Here is a 19,954-nt window from a genome sequence, read left to right on the forward strand (position 1 = left end):
GGAGACAAACAGGTGTTGCCTCCAGGCTTAGTTACAGATCAGATTTGGGGAGAGGTGACCCTGCTCACAGTAAGAATTCATGTTTTTCAAGGAATATTTTAGCATTAAATACACAAGAATAAATTCAAGCAGGTAGTGGACCCTTCACCAGAAATGTATATAATGCATCTTTAATGAAAAATAATGAAGGGGAAACACTGAATTGAAGACTGATGAGCTCTGTGATAGATGCTACAAACTTACCCGAAATGCATTGACTTGAGTGCTATTTTGAAGAAAGTTGTACACACGAGGCCCAACTTCCTCCCATGAATCCGCGAGTTCTTTTAACATGGCCAAGGCGTTTAAAGTGCTGTTTGCCTAAGATTCAACAAACAACATAATTTGCGTCATTGAGTGTCATTTAAAGTAAAACAAGTACAGCATATTCTAGCTGCTCTACACTTATTACAATTTATAAAAGTACAGTTTGTTTATCTGTAGATCTGAGCAGACTCACTTCTTGCACCACGCGCCGAGCAGCGGGTGTATCAGGTGTGTAGAGGATTTTTCCCTGTATGAGCGGCTTAAAGGTGCTCCAAATGTAGCGCAGCGCTGGTGTTCCCTCCAGGGTGTCAACCAGCCTCTGACAAAATGCATCTGGGAAAAGAGGACAGGTATTATGAACTTGGAAGCACAATATTAACAACAAAGCATATTTTTATAACTATTTCAAAATAATTCTGTACATTGTTTAGGTACATTCTGACTGGTTCAGTGTAAAAAGCATTTATTCCTGAAATAGAAGACTGCCAGTTTCAATACAGTTGGAGCAATCATATCTCTGTTAGAGGCTACATTCACATGGTCAGAAAAAATCTGATAATTTAAGCAGTTAAATAACAGATTGGCCACCTATCTCTATGAACATTATGTGGAATGTCTGGAATGTTCCAAAGTCTTAGATAAAATTTCTCTTAAAAAAAAAAAAAAGTTGCAAAGTCCACCTTTAAAATACCACTCTTAAAATGTTTAATTTCATAAATAAGACTTATCAATTCAGTGTTCCAATATTCACCTTATTGAGCTTGCCCAGTTTTGTCTCCAAATGCTCCTAAACCGTGCTTTTTTGTTGGGGCACTTTTCGTTAAACGGGAATCCCATTCATGTCAATGGCAATTTGATCAAAGTTTTGCCAATTAAATATGACATAAAATAGGTTAACTTGTGTAAAATGTTAAATGTTCATGTGCACCAGCAAGTCAACACGGCACCAATTCACTGAGAGGCTTTAAAATGGTTTAATCGTCCATATTGAACTTATTTGCTGTTAGGAACGGCAGCCTCATGCAAAATAACACATCCCGAATGATGATGATGATGGCGCCCACAGCAACATCCAGATAAAGGTGAATAGCTTTTACTGATAAAAAATTCTTATGCTGATTTATTCTTAATTATAAAAACATGATAAATCATGATTTATTTATGTTGTAAATGGGTGTTTTGGCTCTCAAGAGGATTATCCAATCAGAATGCAGAATGAGTCTCACATGAGTCTCTAATTCAGGTTGCCATCTGAAATCCAGTTAGTTTAAACCTAAAAGCCCTCTCTCTGATCTGAAGCCTCGCTACCTAAACCCCAGCACCTGCAGCCATCATTAATCAGTGCTGATGCAGCATGGTGCTGAATTCTGGAGGTTTTGAGCTTTCACATGAGAGACATGGCCTGTACATATACCAAGAAAAACTTGTGAGTTTTCGATCTGCAAGTTAAGATGGAAACACACGGTTCAGTTGTGACTGTAGTACCTATTTGTAAAACAGTAATTGTTCTTTTACAGTTGTTTTAATATTGTATATATTGTCATTAATCTTCATACTGCCTGTGCTTTTTACTGTATTTTTATTGTTTTCTGAAAATGTGCAAACGATCAGAAAGAAATCAGATTAATTACATCAGATCTTGAGATCTACATGACATTTCAATAATTAGACAACTCCGGAAATTATTCCAGATTATAGTAATCAGATGTTTGGTGCGCATCTAACTGTGGTCAGTGTAAAACAGGGGCACTGCCTTGGCAAAGGGCTGGGGCAAAGTAATTAATTAACATATGGCCCACCTCACAAGACACTGTCAAACTACAAGGAAAAAAATGTGCTCATGACTTAGCAGGCGCAGAAAACCCATGCAGTGGGGCTTGGAACATTATTAATTTAGCATAACTGCCAAAGCGAATATTGTCGGGTTGGGAGAGCAGAGAACAGGTCAAATGAGGATTTCCATAGAGCTGCCACTGGAGTCTGAAGGTACTTGATTATTGTTATAATATTTAATAATATACCATCCTATCAGGCTTTTGAGTCATTTGGCAAACAATACCTTTCCTTTCCCAACTGGTACCAACAGCCCTACCTGTCATTACATCAAATATCATTTATTCTTCTTGTTCATTTTGCCGAGCGACCATTTTCCCACCATCAGGGAGATTTTAGAGGCCATTTTCGGTGCAATTAAATGTTAGCCTTTCTGCCTGCTGGTCGTCTTTCTCAGGTGCTCCTGGGAGGTCTGTGTGCAGCGAGCTAATGGCTAGCCTTTATTTGGAGCAAGACCAGCTGTTCCCTCCAGCTCAACACACAAGACACAGGCAATGAAAAGCCCTTCTATAGACACCATTTTGTATACTAAATGTTCCTGCATTCTTAATCTATTATAATGGTCAAAGGTTGAAACAATTCAAGCATTTTGGTACCACTGTATGCTAACTAAGATTTAATGAAGCATGAACCAAGACTTAATTCATAATGAACAAATAGTTTATTAGAATTATCTACTTAATTAATGCCCTAACCCTAATTTATAATCTCATAACTAAAGGGCCTGTACCTGATTTTTATTTTTTAATTTTTTTTCCATGTATCTGAGCAAAATTTGTCTTGCCCCTGTACAGATGTATGGTAAAAACAGTTTTTGAAGTCTGTTGTGTACAGTATTTAATTATAATTGTTTTATTGTCAGATAATGAAGAAGTGCATGGATGTTAGTTGATGTTAGCATTATTATGATGTCAAACTTGGTTCTGGCCACTGAAAAAAAAAAAAAAAGGTGCTTGTAAACTCATTGCGGTGAATAATTAGGATGCTCGAAATGCATACGGTAAGAGAGGAATGTCTGATGTCATTGTGCCTATGTCTATGTCTGATTCATTTATAAACTATTATAAATTAAATATTTGTTTATGTACGTAGCTGTAGCTGTAGCAGACATGTGTACAGCCTCTATTCCAAGAAGTCATCGTCAAATCAAACTAATAACAGTGTTTTTCACTTTACAACAAACAGCACCTTGCAGCTTCTCTAATTGACTTTTCTAATTACCATGTCCTCGCTCCGTCCCCATCCATAGATTTTTTAAATTACTTGTTGATTAAGTGGATTATTTTAAATGCATTGCAGCGAATTATCCTCACGACAACCTGTTTTCAGCTTTCAGTATATAGAAGTGTTTTTATACAACTGGATGTACCCTGCTCATATGTGATCTACTGACCACTGAGAAAAATGTGTGGAATGAATGAATAATGTACTGTTAAGTATTGAAACTGAATACATTGATATTATTAAAATAAGAAAATAAAAATATATAAGTTATATAACATGCTATATAATATAACAAAATATAGAGCTAACATTGAATCATGGCTTACTGGGAACTGTTAAAAATATCTAAAAAGACCATTGCCACGGCATATCTTTGGAATGGGTAAAAATCCTGAGAATGTTGCATATAACAGGAAACTGAAACTCATGAATTGGTCAATGAAAGTCTTTTGTTATGCTAAATATACCTTCTTTACGTCATTCAAAGACACTAGTGAGTCATGATACAAAACATCTGATTCTGTGCTTGAGGCCGGATTCAGCTGCAGTCAAATAATTGCTCGGAGCCTCCAGTCTGCCCCTCAACTTACCTGGCAAATTTAATCAATTTGAGTCGCACCCTGGAGACCGCCTCATCAGAGCTGCTGCCAGACAAGACCACAGATGCTAAGACAACCAATCACTGACACTTTCCCAACATAAGAAATGACGCTATAGCTGACAAGCAGATGTACACACAGGAAGTAATGTTTATATCCATGTTAAAATACTTTTGTGGTACTTTTTTCCATATGTACAAATCAACTAGATATAGAAACAGATTTTAATCAAATCGAGTTTCAGTCATTTCAAATTGTCAGCGACCAGCTTGGGGTTTTATAATTGAGAGTGCCACAGCCAATCCTCTGTCAGTAAAAAAGATTTGTGGCTTGGAGCAGAGTTCAGACTTTGGAGGATATTTGACAATTTTTGTGTTAAAAGGAAATTAATATAAAGTCAGTATAAGGATGGGACAAGACAATTCCTACGAGATTAGACGTCAAAGTGGGTCCATGAGAATGAGATTAACATTTTTTAGATATATTAAATCATTTCTATGGTTCATTTCACAATTAAGGCCTTATTTATTAATTTATTTTCTATTTTTGCTATCACTATTCCTATCCAGTTTATGGAATTACAGATTCTCAAGAAATGTAACTCACCAGCTCTTTTTCAACTCTTTTGTCTGAGGTAAAAAAAAAAAAAGAAAAGAACACATTCAAACAAAATATCACTAGATTATTTTTCACATGTGAACAGGCCATTTTATCGTCTGATTTGTGTTTAGAAAATTCATATTGAAATCCATTATTAGGGCTTAATAAGACAGAAAAAAAAGGAATATCTCCCTATCTGGTAAAAAACCCATGAAGAATCACCACTGAGTACCGCAGTCCAGCACAAGTCTCCACTCAAGACTGAACGACAGGCTACAGAGACGTTGCACTTAAACTTCCAATCCCAGAAAACAAAAGACTAATTATTCAAAGAGACACCGAAAGGCAAATACTTGAAGGAAGAGGGGGAGAGCGCGGAGACGATTAGTAAATGTTATGAGCGATACCGAGGGAGAGGCACAACCGGCAAATAGGCCCATATAAATGAGAGGGACGGCTGTTTTGACAACATAATGGGAAAAGCAGTGGGAGCAAATCTTAGGAACTGCAGTTAGATAAAAGTGCTCATAAAATAGTATGGTGCATAGTTTTGTTTTACTGTGCCAGAGGAACAGTTGGATGACTCTGTGAAATGCTCCGGAAGTTTCCTGGGATTAATTGGAGAGGGGGGACACTTCCCAAACCTTTTACAAAACTCTGTCTCTATTATGGCCACTTAACTATCCCTTTGAGTGCTTTCCCACTTACAAAGGACTTGTAATTGGCCATTAAACAGACATGCTGCATTTTCAACATTTATTTAACCGTACATACACCAACACAATGAGATGCCACGGCGTATCCAAAACAGCTATTAGCATGCTAACTGACGTGTTAGTGCGTATTTTGCATAGATGATAAAATGTTTTGGCTAATTCGAGCTGGCGCGAGCATGCAATTTCACTTCACAGAACAGGGTTATTTCCTGGGAATAGAAGCCCCTTATTAAAATGTAATTTTGTGCAGTTTTCTCTGAAGAACAGATAGTTAATGAAACAGGATGGCATAGGATTTAATGAGGACAACGCTATAAGAACCTTGCAAATTCTGGAGTAGGACTGTATAATATATTGAAACTGCATAGAAAACATCATTTGAGTTGGCGCAATTATCAAAAGATACAATTATTTAGATAATAGAATGTCCTCTGCAAAGAACAAAATATCCTGTAATCTTTTTGTTCCTGTAGTTTAGGCTTCAATTTCAATTCATTTTTGGATTAGTTTATCAGTACGCATTTCAGTCTTCTCACTCATACAGTATTAAGGCACCTGGAGTTGTTTCCAATGTGCAGCATCCTACTTTTTTAAATATAAACCACAATTCTAATCACAATGCTCATCAGAAATCAATTAAATGTTTTTCCAAGATTCTTCAGCCATGTACACAACAGTCACTCTATTCTATGTAATACCTCACATAACACGTAACATCACATCTACAAGCCAAGGAAGCTACAAACATCTGCACACTAAAAATGAAAACAAAAAGTAGCTTATTCCCATGTGGACATGCTCCTTTTTTCCTTAACACTAAAAATAAATTCCAGGGGAAATGATTAAAAGTTCTTTAGACCTGGAGGGAACAGGCTCATGTATCAACATCAGAGCGCGGTCTGGGCTTGTTCTTAAGTATTCAGGTGGGGGATAATAATCCAATACCCTCCAGGGGGCGCCCTAATCGAAAGATAGATCAAGTGAGAAAACTGTAATTGTGTCCTGACATGATTATGCTCCGACAGTTACTTGTGAGGAAGCTTTATGTACGGTAGTACGTCTGAGAGGACTCGTACCATTTTTTCCCCCCATGTATTAGAGGAAAACGCGTCTAGCCCCAATAGATATATATGGTATACGCAGCTTTTCAGGTCAAAACATACTGGCTGTGTATTGTCTAAGTCTAATTATGAAGAGTGCATTATACAGAGTATCAGGAAATATGTGGTTACCATGCTAGTTGTTGGCCACATTACAATGATGTCAAAACTACATTCTGGCAGTGAAGAAAGCTTATAAATTCATTGTGGTGAATAACTGGGATACTCAGCGTGCATAAGGAAAGTGAGGAATAATTCTGGATCACTGCAAACCGTTTTAAATGAACTAATTCTGTTTTTCATGTTTTCAAGGTGGTAAAGGTGGTTTTAATCAAAAACATGAGCTCAGATTGGTGTAGTGAGTATTCAAAACTGTACAGGAAAAAATAGGGCTGCAACAATAATCAGGATAAATGTGACTTGTACTTTATTCAGATGCAATATTTAAGCATTTATTTGGTTTAAAGTTCAATTACCTATAGAAAAAAAATGGTCTGACTAGTTAGCTAATTGAACAAATAATTGCTGACTCCCTGACAATCAAAATGATCCGTAGTTGCAGACCTAGAAATATATATTTAGACGAAAGCAGTAATGTAGGATTTCAGCATTCTTTCTTTCACTAAAATATGGAAGCACATGCAACCATATCAGGGAGCAACCCGCACTAAATCTTGGTTAAAAACTGAACAGAAATATTAACTTTCACAATTTACAATTTATAAACTTCACAAGACTCCCTGAGCTCCACACTCATCACTGTGGGAGCTGTTACTTAAAGCAGTCGAGATGGTTTGCTAGAATAAAATGCCTCTGTGCACTGGGGCGAGATATTTTTACTTTGACTGGTTATGGTTAGTCATTACACCACTGACGAACGTGCCAATGAGGGCTGATGCAATACTTCACAAAATAATTCGTACCAGCTCATCTAAAGTCATTTAATGGCATAATTTTAAGTTGAGGGAAGGAGCAATTTGCAACCATCACTGACATTTTATTTTATTTTATTAGACCTTAACAAGGGAATTTTGATTGGCTGTGACTTGCCGATGTTTGCACTTTTTTGCATATCAGCTATCAGCCTTAAAGCTTCAACATAGGCCAATATTTTGCTTTGTTTAAACATTTTAGTGCAGTATAAACAGCCTATAAATGTAACTACTGCTCTCTTACAGGTCTGCAGAGAGACAGAGCAGTGGTCATCGCTATAGAAATATTTTAATTCATCATACATCTTATGCAGAGCAGTGCTTTGTAATAATGTAACTGAGTTTAGAGTAAAAATACCGAAATTATCAAAATTGGACCCAGAAAGATGAAAAATGACAAAAGTTTCCATAGCAATTAACAATTTAAAACTAAATATTATATCTTTTAAATTGGGAAAAAGTCCTAATAATGTTCCATAAAACAGGAATCTGAAACCCATGAATATATCAATCTCAAAATATCAGCAGAGAGTTTTAACCTGCTCTATATAAAAAAAAAAAAAAAACATCAGTATTGGCCAAGGGAAAAACATATCAGTCGATCACTAGCTGGGACTAATGCCAACACTTGTAATGGATCATATTATGGGTTCTTGTGGAGTATGGCCTTAGCTGAGACACACTTACCTCCAGGACACATTATAGATACTAACGCTGACTACATACATTTTTATTGGTGCCATTTATTGATGGTCATTTTATTTTACAATATCACTCACTTATTTTGTCAGTGGTAGGCCATGGTAGGAAGTAGTTTCAATGTTTTAATTTATTTTGATATATAATTTATCTAAATGTGTTATGGTGACAGGCCTAAGTACGGTCTTACCTGAACCATTGTTTCCTGTGTCATTGGTTAAAACGGAGAAGATGCTGAACCCTGCCCTGGCATAGCTGGACCGTGATCTAGCTGTCCCATTGGAGTTGGACTCTGTCCCGCACAAAAGCATGCTGCTGCTCCCAAACATGTCCTGTCGGAAATCCAGCGAACGGGCAGCTTTGACACTGGGAGAATTCTGGAACTCTCTAAACTAAATACAGAAAATTTTATGCATTAGTTCATTGGAAATAAAATCTGCTATAAAAAAGTTATTAGTGTAACTTACAGCCTCCAATACCGGTTCTGCATTTGTTATGGTTTGTTGAAAGAGTTCAGCAGTGGATAGTGGATCCTGACGAGCTGATTGTGTCTGGAAAAAGAGACAATATTTAAAGTGTACAAACTCTTCTGTATACTACATAAACAACTTGGATAGATGATAAGTAGATTGTAACTTTATGATTGATGAGACACAAATTAAACTTGCATTACAGCAGGATAACCATAACAAAAATAAAAAACATGCAGTGTAAGCTTTCAAAAAAGACTCTGAAATGTTATACTTTTTGTAAGCTCTTCAGTCCAGGAGATGTTTGTAATCATTAGTTATTACAGTGAGCAGGGTCATTTCTCAACAAATATGGCCTGTAACTTGGCTTGATCGTGTCACCTGCTTGTCTCCACGGTCACAAATAGGTTTAAAGGAAACAACATTATAACATAGATCAGAAATTTGCACAATATGGGCCCTTTAATGCCATACTGCTGAAAATTCACGCCAAACAATAACATCATGGGAGACAAACAGGCCACAGACCCTCCACCGGAAAAGTTACACATCGGGCACCTTTAAAACACTTGATTCAAATGTATACGTTCATGAAGTCATCTGCAGAAAAGAGATATCCGAACGTAGGTTTATATCTACCCCAGACATTCCCTGTCCAAAATCTAAAATAAACGCTTAAACCCTGGCTCCTCCTCTTGTCTGTTATCAAAACCATTCTGCGACCGTCAAGCCTTAAGTGTGAAGATTTGATGTTCTTTCCCATCCATTGCTTCAGGCGCCAAGGATTTTTTTTTCTCCATAGCGTATCTTGTCTGCGCCATTTCTTCTCCTGTGTTTGAAAATGCCTGAGGGCTTAAATTGTTCAAATGCTCTCCTCTACGAACTTCCTGCCTTATCACTTATTTATTGGATTTTCTGTCCCATATATTTTCTCTCAAAGATAAACTCAAAGGAGAGTGTGCAGGCTTTCATCATCCCCAAAAGGGACTGAGAGATTTTTAAAGGAATTTGAGAAAACATTGATTCTGATAAATAATTTCGAGCATTCCCGTAAAATCAGCATACGGTACACAAAATCTAATTATTTTTTGATTCAACCTGTCAGAATGTATATATATTAAAATTTGAAACAGGCGTAATGGAATTTGCTTGGAAATCCATTATCTATTACATTCTTTTTACAGTAGAGACAAAAATATAATGTTTAACTTTTAAATTGGTAGGAGCTGAGTATAATTGTAATTATATTAAATGTATTGTAGATCCGGAGAGATTAGCAGCACTGTGTCTACTTCCAGAACTTCCTTAATCTGGGGAAAATGTTTCATATTACTGTCTAATTGGTGTAATATTCATGCAGGAAATTACACTGTGCAGTCACCTTTACGTTTTCATAATATATTTTCTGCATTGGTAGGATGTAGCAATAAGATTTATATAGAGGCTTTCCAGGTACTCAACATGCTTCCCATTGCATTACTCATTCACACCCAAAACACGCTACATAGGTCTCCAGGAAGAATAGCTGATGGTTAAGGTCAATTAAATACAATCAATCAATTAACCTGCACAGGGATTATAGGTGGAAACTAGCACTGGAGCTACAACCTGATACAGTGCATCTCTCCTGTTAACGTTAATGTATATTGTGCACTGTCCCCGTCTCATTAAATAAATAAACTAAACTTAACAAACACTCCTCACTCAGTGGTGGGAGAAGAGATTATATAGCCACAACTGCCCTGGGTTAGACGGCCGAAAGTGTGACTGCCAATCTGCGGCATTGGCCCATCTGACCACCACCATATACTCATGTGTACACCATATTCATAAACACGTTGCCAGCTTGCCCAAGGTAAGGACACAATGGTATGCAATGGTACAGTATCTAAATGTTCTTAAAGGTTGTATAGAGGATTTTTTAAGGGAAAAGAAATACAGCGACAGTCCTTTTTAAAATGTTGTGCATGAATGACACCACCTTCCTCCTGCACAGCTCCTTCAGTAGAAACATCTCCTCCTGTCTCCTTACTCTAGAAATCACGCTTGTTTACAGCCAATGCGCGTTCAGAATTACTGTTGAAGTGACCTGTCTAGAATTAATTTAGCAATCGACACAACAGTTTTTAGACTTTTCGTCTGCTTCATTCGCGCAATCGTTGGAAGAGATCTCCAAGAATCACCTCAGTTTGGCTTTGCTCCTTTTCCCCTTCTCTTCTTCTTTCAGCGACCTCAAAAACTGACTTTCTTTTGCGGCGAAATCGTCGTGGATTCTTGTCTGCCATCTCAACAAACTCTGTGCGAATTGCGAGGAAGCTACAGTTTGAAAAAGCCGCTAAGAACCGCCTCATAAACCACATAACCCCTGCGCGCCAGCAAGTCAGTCACACTAGAAATGTAGGGAGTTTCATTGACAACCTAACAGCCAATAGAAAATGAGGTAGCCTCGTTATCTATTGGCTGATGTCTATCTGGCCTCACTGCGTTCACAGTTGATAGATTTTCATTCTTTTTTTTTTTGGTCATCGTAATCACAAGGCTGCTGCTTCTCTGTAATGGCATTTTAAACTTTCATTGACAATTTGAAACTAAAAAAAATAAATCCTCCAAACAACCTTTAAAGGAACTATATGTAGCTTGTATTCTTACAGTAAAAAAAAAAACTGAATCCAGGTTGCCAGTGCCTTAACATGCATATAGAGGACATGTAAATGTTTTTTCTCACTCTCAGTATATGGACAGGCCTCATGTGAAAGCTCAGAATCTCCAGAATACACCCACTGAGATGCAGACGCTGCACTAGCTCTGGCAACTGCTCCTTCGGGATAAAGGTATTTACAATGTACAATCATAAAAAACAAGTAGTAGAGTAGTTTTACTTGTTACATCTTGAGTGCAATATCTTTTCTGAAGTAAAATTTGTAAAAATCAATCAGATTAATTAATCAGTTCTTTGATGAGATCGATAACTTCATATTGGGTAATTAACAGAAGCATAACAGTGATGTCCTTGTATTCTTTTTCAGCAGCTCACTACATTAGTTTTTTTCTAGAATCTGAGGCAAACCAAAAACATGTTCTGATTTAATGGTGACAAGCTGCAGAGAATTCAAAAACAGGCTGGCAACTGCACACACTTTTCGCCAAAACATTTCCACAAGTTTCAAAGTGTCCGACATATTTTGAGATGAGCTTGTTGTTACCTCGGATACCACTTTTGTTGGATCCAGGTTTCGCAGCAGTGCTTGTTGTGCGTTAATCAGTTGCCGCGGAGACAGGGAACAGCTGACGTTCTGAAAGGCTTCTCTCTCGTCCGGGCGGCTAAATTGGATGTAGTCATCTAGACCAGTCCCCTCACACAAGACAAGCTTCAGATTCTCAGGTGTTTGGATGTCAATTTTCTAAGGAATATACAGAAAGTTGACAACAAAAACTAACAAAGAGAAGATACAGGAGACTGCATCGGAGGGGTCGGTTATAACAAGATATCAAATCATGTTAAAAGACAGATGCTCTTCAAATACTAGGCCCCTCTAATATTGAGAATTTAAAAGTGACTTACAATTCAAAAATTAATGTAGGCTGGGGCAAATAATAACAATAATGAAAATTCTTCTCATTTGTGTACTATGCAGAACTATATGCCTTTTTGGTGAAACTGATTCAGTGATTTTTTTTTTTACTTCTTTGCTTTAAAACTGGCATTTTCCTCACCCATTCTCAAGCCCATTTCTCCTATGAGTCAGATTTGTCATGTTCTGGCAGGTGAGTGACAGGTGAATTTACCCAGTCACAGTAACCAGTGCACTACGTAATTTTTCTGGAGGAGAGTCCACCAAATGCTTGTCCCTATGAGATGTTTAAGCTTTGCCTAGAATGTTTCTTAGTATGGCAATGATCTTTTTTCAAAATCTCCATAGAGATGATCTTGACTTGGTAGCAACCAGGTCAAATTATAGGTCAGATCTGTAGACAGGTGAGTTCAATCAAAGTATTAATACATGTTTACAAAGTATTGCAATGGAAAAACTTGCAATTTAATAAATGTAGATAGATAAAAATAATGCTATTGTGGAACCAGGCAAAGCAATAAAACTGCCATAGAAACATGTATAACCCCCAACAGAACAGTTACGTATTGCAGCAGGGGATGGTGTTAGTTACTGAATATCTTGGGACTAGAGGGATACTTGGTATGAGTTGTCATGAAATTAGAATTGTGATCTATGCGGCCAAGAAAATCATGACTCCCCCTGTAATTTCCATTAAAGTTTACAAATACATATTACAGGGACGTCATAATTATGTATGCTGGGATTTAGATGTGGGAACATGACTCTAACATGTAGGCGACATGGGCACAGGAACTGCTGTTTTGTCAAGGGACAATGGGACACTTTATAATGAAGTCCACAGAGTCAACATTTGTACTAAGAAGAAGTAGGTTCTAAGTACCAGAGGGAACATCAAGTGTTATCCTGTTTTATCAACACTGTAATACACTATAGGGATTCATATTTTAATTGGAGAGTGAGATTTTGTTTTTGTTTTTTTGTTTTATTTATTTCAAATTGCTAAAGATCAGTCTTTAATCCTAGATGTCAACAGCCACAGAGTTCAGACAGATTTTTGGATATTAAAAAGCAATTATGCAAATTCTGTATTGTTTATGTTTGGAAACTTAAAATGAAAAGTCATTTATGTTTGGTTTAATGGTTTATCCTGAATATCTATACTGCTGATCTGTACAATAGTGGGTAAAAATAGCAGACATATTTTTTTAACCAATGGTTTCAGGACATTCTTAGCATTAAAATTCTACTGAAAAAAAAAAAAAAATCTAAATTGAAAGAAATAATTATTTGTTTTTAACAGACTAAATGAAATGGAAATGAACACTGTGACTGATTGATACAATGCAACATCACTGGTTTTGGTCATATTGCCATTGCATTAATAAAACACCATAACAATCATGACTGACAATTAATTTCACTTAAGTCAATGTATTACGATGTTAGCTGCAGCTCAATCACATCATACCAAACATGGTATCACTGATTTGCAATACAAGTAAGTGCAAGATGTTAGCCTATCGGGGCGCATACCACTGGGGCAAAGGCGCAGTGAAGGGAGCTGAATGAGGCCATTTGTATGCATTATAGGGTGTCAGCAGATTTGTGAAAAGCTACTCACTGGATTGATCTTTGCGTTGAGCAGGCTTTGGATGACTTCTGGTGGAACAGACAGATCGTCTCTCAGGTATGTGGAAAAAGTCTCATTCTCCCGCAGGATTGTACGCAGGATCACTGGCTGAGCTGAGGACAAGAACAATGCAATTTAACTTCTTAAAAGAAAAGTAACGACTGTGGGGCAATGTCTATGGAAGCCCTGGGGAGACTGAAAATTCCTATTTTTTCACTTTTTTTTTCTATTCCTAGTCTTGTTAAAAATGTTCTAGATTTGCCTGGAATGTTCCACAGTGCCAGGTAGTATTTTAGCATTACTAATTTTGCTTTTCTTGTATTCTATAACATATATTTTAAACATGTAGTAAGAGTTATGGAGAGCTGACAGACCTCACCACAAATCAGATCTCCAACTTAGCCTGATGGCGTTTAATACAATACATAACATTCTAGGAGGCAAAGCAGTCTCCATGGCAATAAGCATGTGGCAGACCAGACCACCAATAATGTACTTTTAGGTTTTACTCAAGTTAAGGGTCATTAGAAACCTGAACTACCCAATTTGAGCTTACTACTCTAGCAAGTTAAAACCAGAAGGTACAGGGTTGCCATACCACAGTTTGAGAAGCACTATATAAAAAATTACTACCATTAAATCCCAAACTGTTGATTAACGGTTGCTAAAACATGCAACATACAGTCATTAGCTTTCTGCAGAATCTGATAATAACCCAATTGATTTCTCATCGCATCCTCGGTCTGACAAAACAATGGCTTCTTATAAAGCAGGTCCTTCTTCAAGTGTATTCATGCTCTGTGGGTCCTCTCCGATCCAGAGCCGTGATAGAGACATTGTTTAATTAGATTAGTCGTTTGCAGATGTAATAAATGGAAATCAGTCCATTATTAGAACGAGGAAGCAGAAGTGGCCCTCGACTACTAAGTTATTCAAAGGGGAAATTGAATAGCATGGATTGACAAGAATTAATTATACATCTGTCTTGATATTGCTTTGCACACCTTCTGATCCAAACATGTGTTGTTATTATAAATCTATTGAAGGTTGTGTAGCAGGATCATAGGTTCTTCTTCTTTCTAATTGAAGTGACCACCCTAGTCTTTTAATCAACCTTTGGTAAAAACAAAAGAGGACACAACAATCGCCCCTGTCATTCTAGTCTCCCGGTAGCTCTCCATCCCCTATTCTCTACAATGACCTTTAGTCTTCCAGCTACAGACAGACAATCCCATTAATTATGCTTAGGTTTTGATCTTTGATGGATTTAATCTTGTATATTACTAGCCGACGACCCCGAATATGCAAATGAACTGCGAGGCAACTGTCCAACAGCGTCGGGGCGACCAACCACCATCCCGGCCCCTCCCCTTTGTGCTACTTTGCAAATTAAACTCCGTATGAAAATCTGAATATCATCAGATTAAATTAGGCTAATGCAAAACAGCATCTTATCAAGACAAACTATCTGTCAGTCCGAACGGCGAATTGCACCATAAATAATTCCCACGGCATTGTTTTGGAGAAATAAAAGGGGAATAACAAATCGTCAGACTTGTCATCGCCGTGAAGGGGATACTTTTGTTGATGGAGAGCACTTAACGAAGATGTAGCAAAGGGGGACGTTACAACAGTGCGGCATTTACAATAACAATTATTGCTGAAGCATGACTCAGCACTGATATGACAAGAAAGGAAACTCTTTGACCTCGTTTCCGTTATGAGGCAGTTGTCCTTCTGCTTTATTTTCATTCCACTACAGTAATTTAAGAGAAGTACCAATGACATGTCTACAAAACACCATGTAACTTTCTGGAGGTGGCACGTCTCCTAATATCATCGAAATCAAAGTTAAGACCATACTTCAGAACATTCTCCAAAGATAGATACATTTTTATGTCATACTGCGGAATTTTATAGTCAAAGAAAAAACATTTGCACAGAAACAAGCAAGAGTAATTGATAGGCAGGTTTGTGGAAATGCAAGCTCAGCATAATGGATGTATGTTTTTCCACATTTTTTCAGGACGGTGATGTTAAAAACTAGCATACTAATGTGGACTTCCTGATTATCTACCAGTAGAATGCTTTCTAATGAGTCGCAGACAGTACACAGCGGACATATTTTTTCTGTTGTAGAATATTTTTGTACTTAGGCAAGACATATTTTGCTCAAATACATTTGAAAAAAATCGGGACAGTCTTTAGCCAATGAAAAATCCTACCATTGTTACTATTTTGTATCAGTAGCAAATTCCACTGGTTCATGTCATCAGCCAGTAACTTCGCCTTACTCAGAACGGATCTGTTCACTAAAAGTTGTTGCAGCTCAATCAGGATGCCAGAGATACTGAAACACACAACAAAAGACATGATTCCTGTATTATTTATATTATATTTCTATTTACTCAATATGGAGTACGTTTTATCACAAGAACTAAGACTTACATGGAGTCGTTGAAGTTGTTGACCTGTCCCGGAGCCTCCCCTGGTGTTGGGGAGTTTAAGCAGGGATTCTCCATGTTACACACCATTCCCTGTATCCATGGCAACACTCCGGCTGATGGCATAGGCTTATTCGGGTAATGACCTGAAAGGGAAAAAAACACAAAAAACACCTTTATCTCTACGTCATTTGTGTCAACACCTTTGATCGTTGTATTGCGTCACTTACACTGGTCTGCGTTAACCGGCTGGGTAGTGGTGCGTACCCACACCAGTATGACGAAGAGGAAGAGTGGCCATAAGAGTTCAACTACAAGTCGCAACTGAGAAAAAAGAAAAAAGGAAAATGTGTAAGTATTCTTTTTTATGATGCAGGAATGCCCAAAATGCTTACCACGTGGTCAGGAGCATACACATTTTTTTCTAAATTTAAAGAAGAGGTACCTGAGGGTTTTTGTTGTCGTTGTTGTTGTAAATGAGTAAACTTTGTGTTTTCCCCCAAACACGTACAGGTACATTGTAAAAGCAAAATGAAATTGCTACACTATGTTTGCAGACAACTTTTTTTTCTTCTTCAATCTGGAAGTAAGCACTGAAAGCAACACTGTGATTGGCTGCGCTCCACAGATTTGACATGTAACTTGACCTAGTGACGTCACCTGTTTATCTCCGTAGAGAAAGAGTTTATTGCTATACTGGGGAACATTTTATGCATAACCATAACTTCTCAGTAGCGACAAGCAGGTGGCATAAACCCATCATAAAAGTTACATATCCTAAAAGATAAAGTCCAGCTATGGCATAACTTGCTCTTGAGCGTTTCCGGCTTTACTTATGAATCCCAAACACTTTCTTTTCTTTGTTTTACTAGAAAAATCTTTGAATATGACACTCTGGAAATGTAATTGACTTCTTAGTGTGAGGTGTTGTTTATACTTTGAAGCACATTCAGAAGATCTTGGAGCATTGATGCCATTGGAAAACAGTTACTTGGAGTTCAAAACCTCGTACTTCTCAGTACAAAAGAACCAGTTCCTCTGAGTGTTACCAATGTGACTCACACCTTGCTTTTGTGGCAGAGCTAGTATAATACTCGCTTGCAGCCTTGGTCTCATGGGACACTGCATGCTTCTCTTTATTTGAACCCCAGGGAATAGAGTGCACATAGATTTGAATGGGTGCCCTCAAAGCTTTATTTGGTTGCTAGGTTATTTCTCCCATTTCCCTGCTGCTGGCCTTGAGCGATATTCTACCAACATTTTTTTCTTTATTTTCTTTTTTTTCTTTTTTTTACATTGCACATGACAAATTCTTGTGCATTTTCTCCTCTTTTTACCAACGTGCGGTTTCGTTACAGTGCCAAGTAAGGATGTCAAATTTAAGTGCTACAGTTAAAGTAAAAAGATACATCATGATTGTGCACTTATTCACAAACCCAAGACTAAACAACCGTGAAATCCTTAATTCACTCTCATTCATACTTTCTAATAGATTCCTTTAGCATGTGCCCAGTTTTATGAAGTCACTTCTTGAACGATAAAGTAAATGTGACATAAACCGCCAAATAAAGGTGCATTATGTAACTTTTTTTTAATCTATCGCTATAGAGACTAGCAGGTGACACAATCAGGTTAAGTTAAGTCAGATCTGTGGAGAGGTGACCCTGCTTACTGTAAGAATGCATCTTTTTCCAACATTTTGCGCAATAAAAACACTGTGATAAAATAAAAAGAAGATAAATACATTAAAATATTAGAGGCAAAGCCGTAACATCTCCATGGAGACAAATAGATGATGCAACCCCTACTAGAAAAGTTACATAGTGCATCTTTAAAAAGAAGTATAGATTGAATTGATGTAAATTATTTTTGCTTCTGAAATAGTCTCGATCACAGTTCTTACGGTTAATCGATAGTTTTATTCTTAAAATCGTCAATCCAAAATAACAAAATAACACCCCATGAGTCAAGGTATAGGATGTGACATTAAAAGAAAGGGCAGTCCAAACAAACTTAATTAAGCCCATTCATTTCACTTGTTTGAGAGCAGGATTTTCTTAAAGGATGACTTTTAATGAGTTATTACAATGCAAGGACTGGTCTTTGCTTGACTTTTCGCACAACCTCAAAGCCCTGGTGACTAACCTCAACTAACCCGGCGTGCTGTTATGAATACTTGTTCGAACTCTTGTCTTGAGCAGAGCCACCAATTAACATGCAGCAATTGAATCACAAACCTTTGGCTACTTTTTACAATAAGCTAAACAGGCAACAGATTGGGAATGCTTGTTAAAAATCTGAGCTCTGAAAGTTGGTGCTAGTATGAAAAAAAATAGGCAAATAAACCCTTTTTTTTTTTTTTTTTAAACTTGACAATTTTTGGATTTGTACATCTATGTTATATTCCTTATCTGTCAGTTTTTGTAGTGCTACGCCTGATCTATGCACACATCTGTTAAATTTAATCTTTTAAAATCAAGATGGACGACTGATGCCAGTGAGAAAATCTACTATGGCACCCTACGGAAAATGAGATATTTAGTCACTGAGGTGTAAATTACCGAAATCATACAACATATTTCAGAGAACCTATATAGGAATTTGAATAATTTTTGAAACTCCTCTAGCGCATTTGTCAAAGAGAATGTGGTTCCGCGGAGAGCTAGAATTATCATAATGTATTCCAATGAAAAGGAATGAGACGAGGAAGGCACACATGAGGAAGACTAGATCAGTGTCTCTCTCCCTAGGCATTTGCCATCGGACAGAGGCGTCTTTGTGCACAGATAATCTCCTCCTGTGGAATTATGGGAAATACTGGACCATAAAATCTGCTTCATGCCTGTTATAAAATGTTAAAATGCTTGGTGAAGCATTGGTGTAATTGGTCATTAACCTCCACGAGCCCTCCACAACTACAATTGTCCTTGTCCAACTCTCTCTGCTTCAGTTTAATGACACTATTTCAGATTGTGATATAAGTAACACATCATATTCACACATATTCTGGGAAAATGTGCATATCTAGGGGAAAAATGTTATATTAAGTTATTATACAGTAAAGAAGTCATATGGATATATAAAAGATACTGTATAAAACATTTTATTTAAAGGTGCACTATGTCATTTTTCTGGTGGAGGCTAAGCAGGGGATACAGCCTTAATAAATTTCATTACAATATATAACACTTAAAACTTAGTGAATGTATGTTTAAGTTAAAAAAGGCTGAAAATCTAATCTAAAACTCAAATTTTCTTACAATGCTTTTCAACTGCAATATATTTGTTTTTTCTATAAGGTTGCAAAGTTACAAAATAATACCCCCGCCCCCCCAGAGGTAGTGTATGTCTCTTTTTGGCAACACAAAACTGATCTGGTAGCCTGACCCCCTCACAAAAACAAGTGGTTGTGTTTGAGCCCTGTTATCTCTGAATGAAGAACACAGTGCAGATTCACAATGGCTCCCAAAGTGCCATAGACTCAGTGACAAAGTGCTGCCTCTGCCCTGCTGCCGGCACTGGGTGTGACTATTACCCTGTCATGTGACCTCTCACTCACAGCAAGTGAGGCCTCCAGTAATATCATGAGAGGCTGTTTTCTTTTTTGGCAAACATGGACACTGAAGGCAAATATGAACACTGAAGGTACACTTGGTTTTCACACCGCAGAAGCAGGAGTAGGTATTTAAATTTGTCTAACTCATTCATACCTCTCAAAACCCATTGGTACATTGTTAATATCCTCACACATTCAATTTCGAGTGCATACATGGATTCAGAGCAGCTTTTTCAGAAGGGAAAGCAGAGACGGTCCAGACCAAACTGA

The 19,954-nt window shown here is 37.4% G+C and overlaps 1 protein-coding gene across 1 annotated transcript in view; it reads right to left on the bottom strand.

Annotated features, from left to right (window-relative positions):
- The window catches only part of LOC110159332 (phospholipid-transporting ATPase ABCA1-like), a 234,285-nt gene that overhangs the window by 204,878 nt on the left and 9,453 nt on the right, over positions 1–19,954 (bottom strand). The window contains exons 3-11 of the mRNA XM_055156114.1: positions 16,359–16,452; positions 16,133–16,274; positions 15,910–16,034; positions 13,676–13,797; positions 11,683–11,880; positions 8,477–8,560; positions 8,200–8,401; positions 500–639; positions 244–360 (exon numbers count right to left, since the gene is read on the bottom strand). Of these exons, the coding sequence (XP_055012089.1) occupies positions 244–360; positions 500–639; positions 8,200–8,401; positions 8,477–8,560; positions 11,683–11,880; positions 13,676–13,797; positions 15,910–16,034; positions 16,133–16,274; positions 16,359–16,452 (1,224 nt within the window). The remainder of the gene's footprint in view (positions 1–243; positions 361–499; positions 640–8,199; positions 8,402–8,476; positions 8,561–11,682; positions 11,881–13,675; positions 13,798–15,909; positions 16,035–16,132; positions 16,275–16,358; positions 16,453–19,954) is intronic.

The sequence above is a fragment of the Boleophthalmus pectinirostris genome, unplaced genomic scaffold (genome assembly GCF_026225935.1).
Source record: "Boleophthalmus pectinirostris isolate CB_2022bp ecotype Guang Dong unplaced genomic scaffold, ASM2622593v1 HiC_scaffold_20, whole genome shotgun sequence".
Lineage (NCBI taxonomy): Eukaryota > Metazoa > Chordata > Actinopteri > Gobiiformes > Gobiidae > Boleophthalmus > Boleophthalmus pectinirostris.